This window comes from Lissotriton helveticus, chromosome 7, assembly GCF_964261635.1.
Source record: "Lissotriton helveticus chromosome 7, aLisHel1.1, whole genome shotgun sequence".
NCBI classification, from domain to species: Eukaryota; Metazoa; Chordata; class Amphibia; order Caudata; family Salamandridae; genus Lissotriton; species Lissotriton helveticus.
The window spans coordinates 185,420,430-185,433,167 of NC_136068.1; the positions used below are offsets into that span (position 1 = coordinate 185,420,430).

Genomic DNA, 12,738 nt, shown 5'->3' on the forward strand with positions numbered 1-12,738 from the left:
CTGTAATTGGGAGCACCAGAAGTCGACAATTATAAAGAACGTAGAGGCAGGCTTATGTACGTGCACTGCAGAATCCCACTTTTTATAATCAAATTACTAAAGTAAATAGTGATGTTATCAGTAAAAAATAAATGGAAGAGCAAATCTGATTGAAAGTAAAACTTAACATTGTAATACAAGTTACTCAAAATTCATTGTACATTACAGAATGGCATTAAGCACAATTGAAACATTGGAATGTTGAGAGCTCCATTGAAGACAATTTAGTGGCTTAGGGCTAATATTGACTGATATAGGCCTTATGTTTCAACAGTTCTACGTTTGTCTTTGTGTTTCTCCATTTTCATTTTGAAAATTCTGCCCTCAGTGGGTGGAAAGGTACAATAGCATCATACTCTTGCTTGGGGCTGTAGACTCGCGCCCTCGGTATAGGGCCTCACCTGCGGCTTAATCCAATAACTCAGGAAGGGTGTACATCAAAACATCATTAGTGTCTGACAGAAATATCATGTCCTAAATATTTCTTGAACAAATATTGCCTTATTATGTACCGATGTTGTATTATTAGCTCCACCATTACAATATTTTAGCAAACTGTATTTAGGATGTGATAATTCTATCAAAGTATATTTTGATTATGCTATTCTAGTTCCATACTTCATGTAGAGGGACATTAACAGATGGTATAGACCCCAGAATCAGCCTATAGTTCTATATTTTAACATTGTTATGTTGAGAGCTCCATTGAAGACAATTGAGTGTCAAGGACCAATAAGAGCTGGAATAGACCTTCTGCTTCAACATTCCAATGTTCTTCCTGTTTCACAACATTTAATTTACATTCTAGCCTGAGTGGTTGGAAGGTTCCAATAGCATTATAGATCGTCTGCTGCGGTCTATACTAGCAATAAAAGGACCTCTGCTTTGTCAAAGATGTTCTCCTGCAGTTGTGTCTGGAGCATCTGGAATAGCCGAAGCAATGGTTTTATAAGGCTCTTTACCTCAGTAGGACAGCAAACTTTAATGACAGGCTTCAATTAAAACTGGGTTTCGAAAGATGCAAGAAACAGGTTGATTAGTGACTTGAAGGTGGCCCTAATGGATTTCACTTCCTGTTTGAAAAATAAAGAAAGGCATTTTTTTATATCATTGCTACCAAAAAAATAAAGCATAATGTCTGGGGGGAATTATATCTGTTCTGTTTCTTATTTATTAGTTAACATGAATGTTCGAAACCCAACATTGCCATGTTCTGCCTAAGACTATTGCTTTGCCCATAAATGCTGTTTCTCCCTTAAATGATATTTCTCTTTGACTGCAGGTTCGGAGAGGCCGTGAATGGGAATCTTGTGGTGGGCACCTTGGCCTGGCCTTCCCCATGGGTGATCGTGTTTGGGTCTTTCTTCTCCACCTGTGGAGCCGGTCTGCAGAGTCTCACCGGAGCACCTCGTCTGCTGCAGGCCATAGCCCGTGATGGGATTGTACCATTCCTCCGGGTAAGTCATTTACGTAGATGGGACCTTTGGTGTAGCTCCATTCTCAGGGTGAGTCGGTCATATAGATCCATCTTTTGAGATCACATCATTCCGCTAGTATTTCACTGACTAAGGTATTTCCTCCAGGATTGATCCATTTCTCTGGGTTTGTTAGTTGAATTAGTGAGCCCTCCTGAATTCTGCCATTTCTCCAAGTAAGTTGTTAATGACTAATCTACAATCATGCCAATCTTCCAGGTGATCTATTCAAGTGTGCCATCTTTGCTTACACCATTCCTAGGTTAAGTGGTTGTTCTAAGTCATCATTTTTTAACACACCATTCATCTTGGTAAGTGGCTGATGTGAGTCGTCTTTGGTCATGCCATTTCTCTAACTATATGTTTTGTGTGAGAGGTCTTCAAGAACACTATTGTTCTGATAAGTGATGGCTAGTCGAGTCGAGTAGTCTTCGATCATGCTTCTCTTCTTGGTGGTGGTCGTTGTGAGTTGCCCGCGATCGTACCATTCCTCTGGGTATGTCTTTCACCTCTGTCGAGTAGGGTGCGGATGTCATCTGTTGCGGTGATCAAGGCTGTCTTGGTGCTGTGACATACAGAGTCGGACTTCAGACCGCCTCAAGTTAATCTCAGCTTTACTTCCATCTGAAACCACAGACAACACAGCACTCAGCTCTTTTACACACACGTGTATCAAGTCTCTCCTGTAAAATGATAGGATTTTGTAGAAAAGGCAATGATGTTGTGTATCATTTTTCAAACCACCATGTTGTGCACAAATTAAATTTTCTCTGTGAGATACACTGATCCTGGGGGAAAATATATTCATTGGCGACCCATGTTTGAAATCAGGAACTGTTATATTTCTTCATTTTTCGTAGACCAGATGACCAAGGTATGCAATCAGGGAAGGGTACATTCTTTTATGTGTATAAACCAAGGTTCGAAATCAAGGCCGTTAAAATTCTTCATTGTGCACAATGGCAGATGACCCAGGTTTGAAATCAGGGGTGGTTAAAATTCTTTATTGTGCATAGACCAAATAACCAAAGTTTAAAATCTGGGTCGATCTTACCTGGATCGATCCACAGATCTAACTTTTTCCTAGGTCCCTGCATCATTTCAAGAGTGATTGCTTTGGCATCAACTCTCAGCATTTTTTTATATCCTTGTTGGTCAAGCACTCATCTGGGCCTATATTGGACAAATGCATATTTGTTCACATTTGGAAGTGCCGTACTGATGTACATTTCGCCTAGGGGGCTTGGTCGGGCTAGCCTATAGGGTAATGAGGCAGTGCCTGATGGTCTGGTCTCCATTGGTGTGTGGGCCGGTTTCTTAGCATTTTGTGGGCCTGTTTTATGGCCAGGTGGGCTGGTTTTTACAGTTGATTTCTCTGATATTGCCACAAACATTGCCTGCACAAACACAGAAGGATGCAGTCTCCCATACCTTTCAAAATACTCATACATTGTGTCTTTACAAGTTCAATGCTGGCCTAATTTGCAAACATAGGTTCACTACCGGGACCACTTTTATGCTGGTGCCCGGGCCTATTTTTTGTCCCAGTCCAACCCTGCTACAGTGCTACAGTGCAGACTACCACTAGTGGGTGTAAGCACACCTTACAGTAGGAGGTCACTTAAACAGAGCCTTAAATAGACATAAAGAAGTGCAGATGCTCGCTATCCAAGATTAGTGCCCATTTACTACTGAGAATTATTGGAACACTAACACTACAGGTATTGCACCAGTTATGAGAAGTGCTGGTCCTCTACCAACACAAGAAATGTACTGGTGCTGGGAAGTGCTGCTATTTTACCGATACAAATATTGCACCAGTTCTGAGAAGTGCTGGTCCTCTACCAATACAAGTATTGTACTGGTGCTGAGAAGTTCTGATTCTCTACCTATAAAAGTAATACACCTGTGCTGAGAAGTGCTGACACTCTACCAATACAAATATTGAACCAGTGCTGAGAAGTGCTGGTATTCTACCAATACAAATATTGCACAAGTGCTGAGAAGTGCTTGTTCTCTACCAACACAAGTATTGTATTGGTGCTGAGAAGTGCTGTTCCTCTACCAATACAAGTATTGTACTTGTGCTTAGAAGTGCTGGTCCTCTACCAATACAAAGATTGCACTAGTGCTGAGAAGTGCTGACACTCTACCAATACAAGTATTGCACCAGTGCTGACAAGTGCTGGTTCTCTACCAATACAAGTGTTGTACTGGTGCTGAGTTGAGAAGTTTGGCTAATCTCCCAATACAAGTATTGCACAAGTGCTTAGAAGTGCTGGTACTCTATCAGTACAGGTATTGTACTGGTACTTAGATGTGCTGCTACTCTACCAATACAAGTATTGTGCGTGTGCTGAGAAGTGCTGGTACTCTACCTATACTAGTGTTGTACCGGTGCTGAGAAGTGCTAGTACTTCACATGTACTAGTATTGTGTTAGTGCTGAGAAGTGCTGGTCCTCTACCAATACATGTATTTGACTAGTGCTGAGAAGTGCTGGTCCTCTAACAAAACAAGTATTGTACTGATACTGAGAAGTGCTGGTCCTCTACCAATACAAGTATTGTACTGGTGCTGAGAAGTGCTGGTACTCTGCTTATAGATGTATTACACTAGTACTGAAAAGTGCTGTTACTCACCAATACATTTTATTTTATTGTATTTAAAGAGTTTTATATAGCGCTGGCTAGACCCGTAGGTATCTGAGCGCTTTACATAAGGGCAGCAAAGTTAAAACAATAATAATAATTTACGTCCTCTCAGGCACACTGTGGGGAGTTGTGTTTCCATCTCCTGACCCTACAGATAATCTCCCGCCTAGTTTTGGGTACACTGTAGGTGGACGCCTTTAATTCTGCCATACAACCAGCTGCAGCAGTTCGTGCATGCAGACGTGGGAACTGAAGAGGCAAAATGTTGTGTTGCAAAATGGCAGAATTTCCTTACAAAACTGGGGACCCCGAAATTCCTGCCGACAGCACTAATGTAATTCCCCAGATAAAAGAAGGACGTGGCTCCAGTGCTTAATTTATAAAAGACTATGGGCCTCATTTATGAAAAGTGACGCATCGCTGCGTAAAAAAACGATGCGTCACTTTTCATTGCGCCATCCTTGCGACACCAATGATGAGTCATATTTACAGTATGACGCATCATGTCGCAAGGAGTTACAGATACGTCAGTATTTCTGACGTATCTGTAGGCGCAAAAATGACGCATTGCTGGAGTATGTCACAGTAGTGATGCAACCCCAGCAATGTGTCCTTTCACATGGGCAAGCCCCATGTGAAAGGGCCAGCGTCATCCTTATGCCTGCTGTGAGGCAGGCGTTAGAGATTGACGCATTTGCGTCCTAGAAGTGGCGCAGTGAAATCTCATAGATTTCACTGCGTCACTTCTACGAGGCTTACTTGCGTCAGAACGCCCCCCCCTGCATACATTATACCTGGCGCAGGTATAATGTGGCACAGAGGTTTACAAAGTGACACATCTATCTAGAAGTGTCACTTTGTAAATATGACGCAACAAGGCGCATCTTCTTACGCCGCTGCTGCGTCACAAAAAGTGACGTACCGGCAGCGCAAAAGTGCAGCAAGGGCTCATAAATAAGCCCCTAAGTGCCTGGGCACAAATGGGCAGATTCACAAGACAGTGACGCATCTTTGGAGATGCGTCACTTTCCTTGCGCCAACCTAAAAAAGGCTTGCGCCACGGCGCACCATGGCGGAAGGATTGACAGATGCGTCAGAAATTCTGACACATCTTTTGGGGCAAAAGTCACACATTGCTTGAGTCATGTCACAAGCATGACGCACCTCCAGCAATGCATTTTGCGGCCTATTCCCACTACACTGTGTCACTCCTTACGCCTGCTTAAAGCAGGTGTAAGGTTTTGACGCAGTGGCGTCCTAAAAGTTACGCAGTGAAATCTTGTAGATTTCACTGCGTCACTTTTACGAGGCTTTCCTGCGTGGGAAGGCCCCCTGCACACGTTATACCTGACGCAGGTATAAAGCGACGCAGGGCTTTACAACGTGATGCATCTCCCTAGATGCATCACGTTGTAAATAGGGTGCATTGTTGGTGCCGCCATTGCGTCCAAAAAAGTGATACAATGGCGGCGCAAAGAGGCGCAAGGGGCTTGTAAATCTGCCCCAAATTTTTTCTCAGAGGCCAGAAGCCAGCAATCGAAGTCTTGATTATTTACACCTCTTTACCTCACTCTCGCAGTTTCTTTTTCTTCTCTGCATTCTTCCTTTGTTATAATTTTTTTTTCTCCTTTCTTCTTTTATGTGCTTGTGTTTATCCATCTTTTGCTCTGGATCAAAATCTGTTGAAAAAAAACATAAGTGCCGGTCCCCAAAAGTGAGTGCCGGTGGGCCTCACCTGCAACCCCGGCTCAAATTAAGCACTGATAGGGCCCCCTCTAATGGCCTCTCTCCACCATCAGCATCATACAGGGGATGCAGGGTCCCACCTGCACCCCTGATAGGCACTATACAGGCGCTGCTGTACCACAACAAGGCTGGAGGGCCCTCCGGTGTGAGGGGGGGGGGGTGCACTGCAGTGCGTCAGGTGGTGGGGCTCGGGGGCGCCCCTCCCGGTCTCCAGGCCCGGAGGCTGCAGGTGTATCAGCCATTCGTCACAGGCGTGCCCCCTCCACGCGCCTCCGCCTGCTGCCCCTTCACATTAGGCGGGAAAGCCTCGGCTCCGCCGCCCCCGCCCGCAGCCCCGTGAGAGAGGCGATGCTGAATGAATGTGGACGCGGCTGATCGCCGGAGAGCGGCTCGCTGCAAAGGTCGGATCGCACCGCCGAGACCTGAGATGGATTCTGCCGTTAATATTTTATCTCTTCTCTGAGCGGGGTTTAGAAGAACTTCGCATCTCAAAATGCAAACCGACAACAAGGCCTGGGGGGGCTCTGCGTGCTAAATTTAAACCCTGCGTTCCACCTTCCCCCGCACAAACAGCCCACCTCCCCGCCTGAAACCATTCGCCAGTGGTCAGGCGGAAGTCAGTATATATGTCTCACTATACGTGTGTGGAGGTGGCGCTGCACCACACCGCTGTCTGAGGGCGGGTGGGTTGGGCGGCATGTGAGCCCTGAGCCAAGTGAGGAAAATGCAGGGCTCGAGTCGGGGTACCACGCGGGTGGGCGGCATCCCCCCACTTATTTTACCGAGAGCTCGATAACTGGAGCAAATGGAGCCACACATTCACTCTTTGGCCTCTCTGGGGCGAAATCAGAGCTCATTCAGAACGCTGCTCACGCGCTGGCTTCTCTGATGCAATCGCATCTAAGGGGTGAGGTGGGGAGGAAATGAGTCTAATGGTGCAAGCCACCTTTCCTGCCATTACATCAGCGTCCCCCCCACATCTTTTTATGGGACTTGTGCCCTGGGAAAATGGGCCCCGTACCCCAGGTGTGTAGGGACAAAAACAGCCATATTTGGAGTGAAATGGGCCCTCATACCCCTGGGTCGGGGTGACACTGCACCTGATGCACTATGTTATGTTGATTTGTATAGTACAATAATCACACTAGAGAGGGTATCCAAGCGCTTGGGCAGGTGTGTGGGCCCAAGGTGCAGGGGTGTAGGAAGGGGGGTGCGGTGGGTGCAGCCTGACGCGGGTGTCATCCCTGAGGGGGGTCAAAAAATGGCAAAAATATGTGTTTTAAACACATTTTTGTTATTTTGTCACCCCATATAGTGATGAGACTTGTCACCCCCGTCTTGGCAAAATGGCAAAAATTATGTGTTTTAAACACATATTTTTGCCATTTTGTCACCCCATTCAGTGATGACACTTGTCGCCCGCGGCGTGACAAAATGGCAAAAATATGTGTTTTAAACACATATTTTTGCCATTTTTTCAAGCCATGGGTAACAAGAAATTTTCTGCACTGGGTACCACCTGCCCTTGCCACGCCACTGCCAAGGTGCTTATACAAAGAGTCATTAATGGTGGGCTTGGGGCTGCTGGACTGTAAGTGCAGATTTCGAGGTGTCTCAAAAAAAAGAAAGGGCGAGTTCTTGGAGGGAGGGATAAAAAGAAGCAAATGAGGATCTTGTCAGTGCAGTGTTTATCAACGGGTAGCCAATGGTTCAATGCGAGTGCCAAAGCTCCAAATGCAAGCATAGAAAATGGGCCCCTATGGCATCCGATAAATATATCGCTATAATTGGGGTTGCAGAAGGCCCTTTACACCCTTAGGGGGTCATTAGGATGGCGGGCGGACTTTGCCCGCCCGCCATCCTCGTGCAAAATGGGACCGCCCGCCATAGGAGCGGCGGTCCCGCCTTGAGCATTAGGATGCGCCGCATCCTGTATTTTTACCATTGCGGCGGGCGGTGCAGAAAGCGCCGCCCGCCGCAATGGTAAAAATGCACGTTGTGCATTTCAAAGCACAACATGACAGGCACCGCACAGTGCCTGCCATGTGCACCCCCCGGACTCCCAGTGGGGCCCGCAACGGGCCCCCGCAGGGAGTCTCCGCATGCCTTTCCATGGCGGCATTGCCACCACGGAAAAGCATGTCAGGAAGGGCATCCTAATATGACCGCCACCATATTATTCCTTTTCCGCCCCGGCCGCAAGGCGACCGGGGCGGAAAAGCGGCGGTCGGTCTTTCCGTCCGCCGAGGTCCCCCCGCCATCCTAATATGGTGGGGGGTCTTTAGTGCAACGATGTCGGGCGGATTGCCCCCGCCAGGCTGGCGGTGGCTAACGCCAGCCTGGCGGGGGCAATCCGCCCAACATCGTAATGGGCCCCTTAGGCTCTGGTGCCACTGCACCTGCTGCTCCAGTGGTAACTAACCCCCTGCAGGCATAAAGTCAATATGAAGAAAACGAAGCATAACAAGAAAAAGACCAACAAAACAATTGAGCCATCAACTTGCTGCAAAAAGCTCCAGGGTTTACAATCAAACAAGGGAACTCAATAACCCGTTCCAAAGTTGAGTGAGCGGAGCTCCGAAGGCCGACTGTCACTCAGAAAGCAAATAGAGATGAAAATGGGACTAGGAAGGAACTCAAGTGGCAGAGAACTGGCTTGGGGGAGGCTGAGTGGATGAGTTAGAGATTAATTTGAAAAGGGGATTCTGGAACAGGTGAGATCTAGGGGAAAGCAAGCATTTAGAGAGTTGAGTTGGAGAAATGGAGAAATAAGAGAGAGAAATGAAGAGGTACCTGGTGGAATAGGTAAGAATAAGGCAGATAATAGGAATGGAAATAGGACTAGAGAAGTCGGGAGGAGTATGTGAGGTTAGAAAATGCAAAAGAGACCAGGAAAAAATATCAGAGCAAGAGTGGTCTTGGGTAGGAGGTAGATTTCACAAAATGAAGTTTTAGGGCTGATAGAGGATGAACTGGCTAGAGTTGCTTTAGCTATGTAGGTGACTGGAACTAGGAAAGAGAGAGTAAAGGACTGAGGAGTACGTATGGGTGGGAAGAGGGTGGGTTGGTCGATAGTTAGCGTGTAGAGGGTCTGCCGGAAAATACAGGAATCAGTTATTCTAGGACAATTTTTGCCCCTTGGCCTGAGTTATTCTCTTGTTGTACCCCTTGATCCTTTCCAGTCCTTGTGTTTTTCCTGGTCCTTCAATTTTCAGAGATAAGAGCACCCGTCACTCTTTCCTCCGTGTAGTTAGTTTTTCACATGCCTTTCCTCTAATTTTTGTTTCGTACATTCCTTCCCTTTCTTCCTCAGCCTTGTTTTTCACCCAGTTATTTATTACCTTGCTGCCATTTACCTCTCTGTGTTGGGGGGGGGTCCCTTCCTTGCCTTTCTGGCTTCTCTTTCCTCCATCCAGTTATTTTTTCACATGCCTTTGCCCCCTAAGTGTTGTGTAATACTTTCCCAATTTTTTTCACCCAGTTATTTCATGCACAGCGTTATTCACCCTCATTTCATCACTTCCTTTCTTTTCTTCCTGTGTTTCTTTCCTCCATCTCGCTATGTCATCATCTGTCTTTCCACTTTGGAGATGTGTTGTCCCATCATCCCTTTCCTTCCCAAGTTTCCTCCCTTCATCTCGTTATTTCATTGTGTGCTTTACCATCGTCTTTCTCTCTGATGTTTGTGTCCTTCTTCCCTTTCTTTTGCTTCCCTCCAACAATTTTCCCAACATGACTTTAGCTCTATGTGATGTCAAACCCCCTCCCCCCGAGTTTCTTTCCCCGCTATCAATTATCTCTCATGCCTTTTTTTCCTCCCATGTTTTTTCCTTCTTTGGTTTTCTTCTGGAGTCTCCCTTCCTAGCTATGTCCTCGTATGCTTTACCTCTCTCTCTGTCTTGCACCGTCCATCTATTACTTTCTAAGGGCCAGATGTAGGTGGCCATTTACCGGCCGGTAACGGCCGATTTCGGCCGTTACCGACCGGTAAATGGGTTTTTGGGATGTAGGGGCATCATTTTACAGATTCGGTAAATTTACCGAATCTTTAAAATACCGAATCGGTAATTTTACCGATTCGGTAAATCCAAGATGTAGGTAGCACTGTTTACAGTGCTACAGGCCTTCAGAATTCGGTATTTTACCACACAATCCTATTGTGTGGTAAAATACCGAATTCAGGTGTGCATGCACATCTGTGCATGCACACCTATGCCATGTGACAGACAGACATGCCCTTAGGGCATGTCTGTGTGCCACATGGCGCACATGCCTGTTTTTGGGGTGCTAGAGGGTGTCAAAGTGACACCCCCTGCACCCTTGCTGAAATCGGTATTTACCGAATCGGTAAATACCGATTCGGTAATGCCCATTGATTCCTATGGGCTTCAATGCCCATAGGAATCAATGGGCATTACCGAATCGGTATTTACAGAATCGGTAAATACCGAATCTTAATGATTCGGTATTTACCGATTCTGTGTTACCTACATCACCCCCCCTCCATTTTACCACTTCTTAAATACCAAATCGGTAAAATTCGGTATTTAAGAAGTGGTAAAATGAAATTACCTACATCTAGCCCTTAGTCTCTTTCCTCCATTTCGTTATTTCATCATGTGCCCTTTCCCCCTTGTGCCAAGTCACGTCTTCCTTCCCTCTCTTCGTGAGTCTCTATTCCATCTAGTCATTTTCTGGCATGCCTTTACTTTTCTGTGCTGTGTCGCTCCTCCCTGCCCCAGCGTCTTTCCCTTATTCATTTATTTCTTCGCCTGCCTTTACCTTTCAGTGTTGTGTCGCCCCCTTCCTGTCATACCCTGTCTCCCTCCATTGTGGCCTCCATTCTTTCCTCCCACAGCGTTCCTTTCTCTCTCCCTCCCTTCTTTGTGTTCCTCGCTCTCTCTTCCTTATTTTTCCTTCCCTTCCCAGCAGCCGTAAGAGGTGCAGGTTAAATTTATGAGCTTCATAAATGGCCGAGGTGTGCTCTGCATCCATAATCGAGCTCCAAGGCTCTGCGCGGCCAGCGCCGCGTTAACCCTCTCGCTGCCCGGGCAGTCCACTGCGGATGACGCCCCGTGGCAGTAGCGTAGCAAGGATGCTCTGGGCCCTGGTGCAAGCAAGGAAAATGGCCCCTTTGACTGCTGCTCGGGTAGTAAAGTACAGCAATTATCAGTGTTCAATGCGCCCCCTCTGGGCTCAGGTGCTACAGCACCTGCTGCACCAATGGTAGCTATACCCCTGTCCTCTGGAGAGAGTCACACTACCGGGCAGGACGAACAGAGGGGTTGTGCACAAGGCCAGGGCCGGACTGGCCGTAGCCGGCACCGGGCAATCCCCCGTTGAGCTGCATGGGTTGGGGGGCCGGTTTGGGGGCCCTGGGAGACGATTTTGTTACAGGGCCGTTTTTGCAGCATAGCCCTGTACCAAAATCGAACGAAAACCGGCCCCGGCAAAGAGCTCGGCGGCACCCACAAAGCCCGGGGGGAGGAGGGGGCCAGCCGAGCACTTTGCCAGGGCCGGTTTTGGTTCCCAGTCCGGCCCTGCCCAAGGCAAGACAGTACAGTGTTCCAAAATTCAGGGGGCAAAAGGAAAAGGCCCTAATTTTAATAGCTGTCTGCACTGCCAATATATCAGATTCCAACATCACAACATGCACATTAGTAAGTTCAATTTCATCACACGGGTATCTTGGCACTGAATAACAGATGTTTATTGTTAACCAACTCAATGGTACTCAATTTATCAACCTCAGAAGCAGTAGTGGGAGTGCTGCGGGGCGGGCGGGCGGAAGTAAACTCTGGCATACGACCGACCGCAGGTAAGTACATAAGTAAATAGATAAAACAAATTACATTGCGCACGCACGTGCAATGTCATTTGTTTTATTTATTTATTAATGTACTTACCTCCAGTCGGCCGTATGCCGGAGTGTACTACCCCCGCCCTGCCCCCGCCCTGCCTCATCACCCCACAGCACTCCCACTACGAGCCGCTACTGCTCAGAAGGATGAAAGGCTGAGTGGTCCTGCTAGGATTTGAACCTGTTACCATGAGGTCAAACACAGGCCCATAGAGTGAACACATTAGTCCACTAAGCCACCAGACCTAATAATCGGTGATTAATATGTAAAAAGATTAAATGCCAGTGCCCAATCCAAGAAGTCTGTAGCCGGGGCCATGAATATTGGGGGTGCCACCAGACATTCTCTCCCTGCCTCTTCTTCTCACTCGTTCAGGTTCATTTTCCTCCTTTGTCACTGCTTTCCGTTGCTCTTTTCCTCCTTCTGTCCCCTTGTATGTTTTCCTATCTTTTGATCTGACTCAAAATCTGATGAGGAAAAATAAGCGCTGGTCCTCAAAAGTATGGGCAGGTGGGCCCCTTCTCCATCCACTGGGCCAAATCAAAGATTGAATGTGATATTTACAGAACAGGAAGAATATAAGAGTAACCCCTTTACAATGGGAAGTCATATGCTACAGGGACGTGATGTGTATTAATAGTGGATATATGTCGTTACTCTGCATGCTTTTACACCGCATGCCTTTACCACGCAGGTTTTACAACGCAAGTCGTTACAACGACTTGCGTTGGGGGGCGCTGGATAGTGAATAGTTTAATTTACTATTCCAACTCCAGTCCCAGTGGATAGTAGGGAAGGTTTTGGATAGTAAATTAAACTATTCCCTATCCTACAGCGCCCCCCAGCGCAAGTTGTTGTAACGACTTGCGTTGTAAAAGTTGCATGGTAAAGGTACTGCGTGGTAAAAGTTGCGTTGTAAACACTGTTCCCCATTAATAGTATGCTTTATTGAGGTTTTTTAAAG

General features: G+C 46.8%; 1 protein-coding gene across 1 annotated transcript in view; it reads left to right on the forward strand.

Annotated features, from left to right (window-relative positions):
• SLC12A5 (solute carrier family 12 member 5) overlaps window positions 1-12,738 on the forward strand; it is a 503,432-nt gene that overhangs the window by 340,815 nt on the left and 149,879 nt on the right. The window contains exon 12 of the mRNA XM_078652979.1: window positions 1,322-1,496. Within this exon, the coding sequence (XP_078509105.1) occupies window positions 1,322-1,496 (175 nt within the window). The remainder of the gene's footprint in view (window positions 1-1,321; window positions 1,497-12,738) is intronic.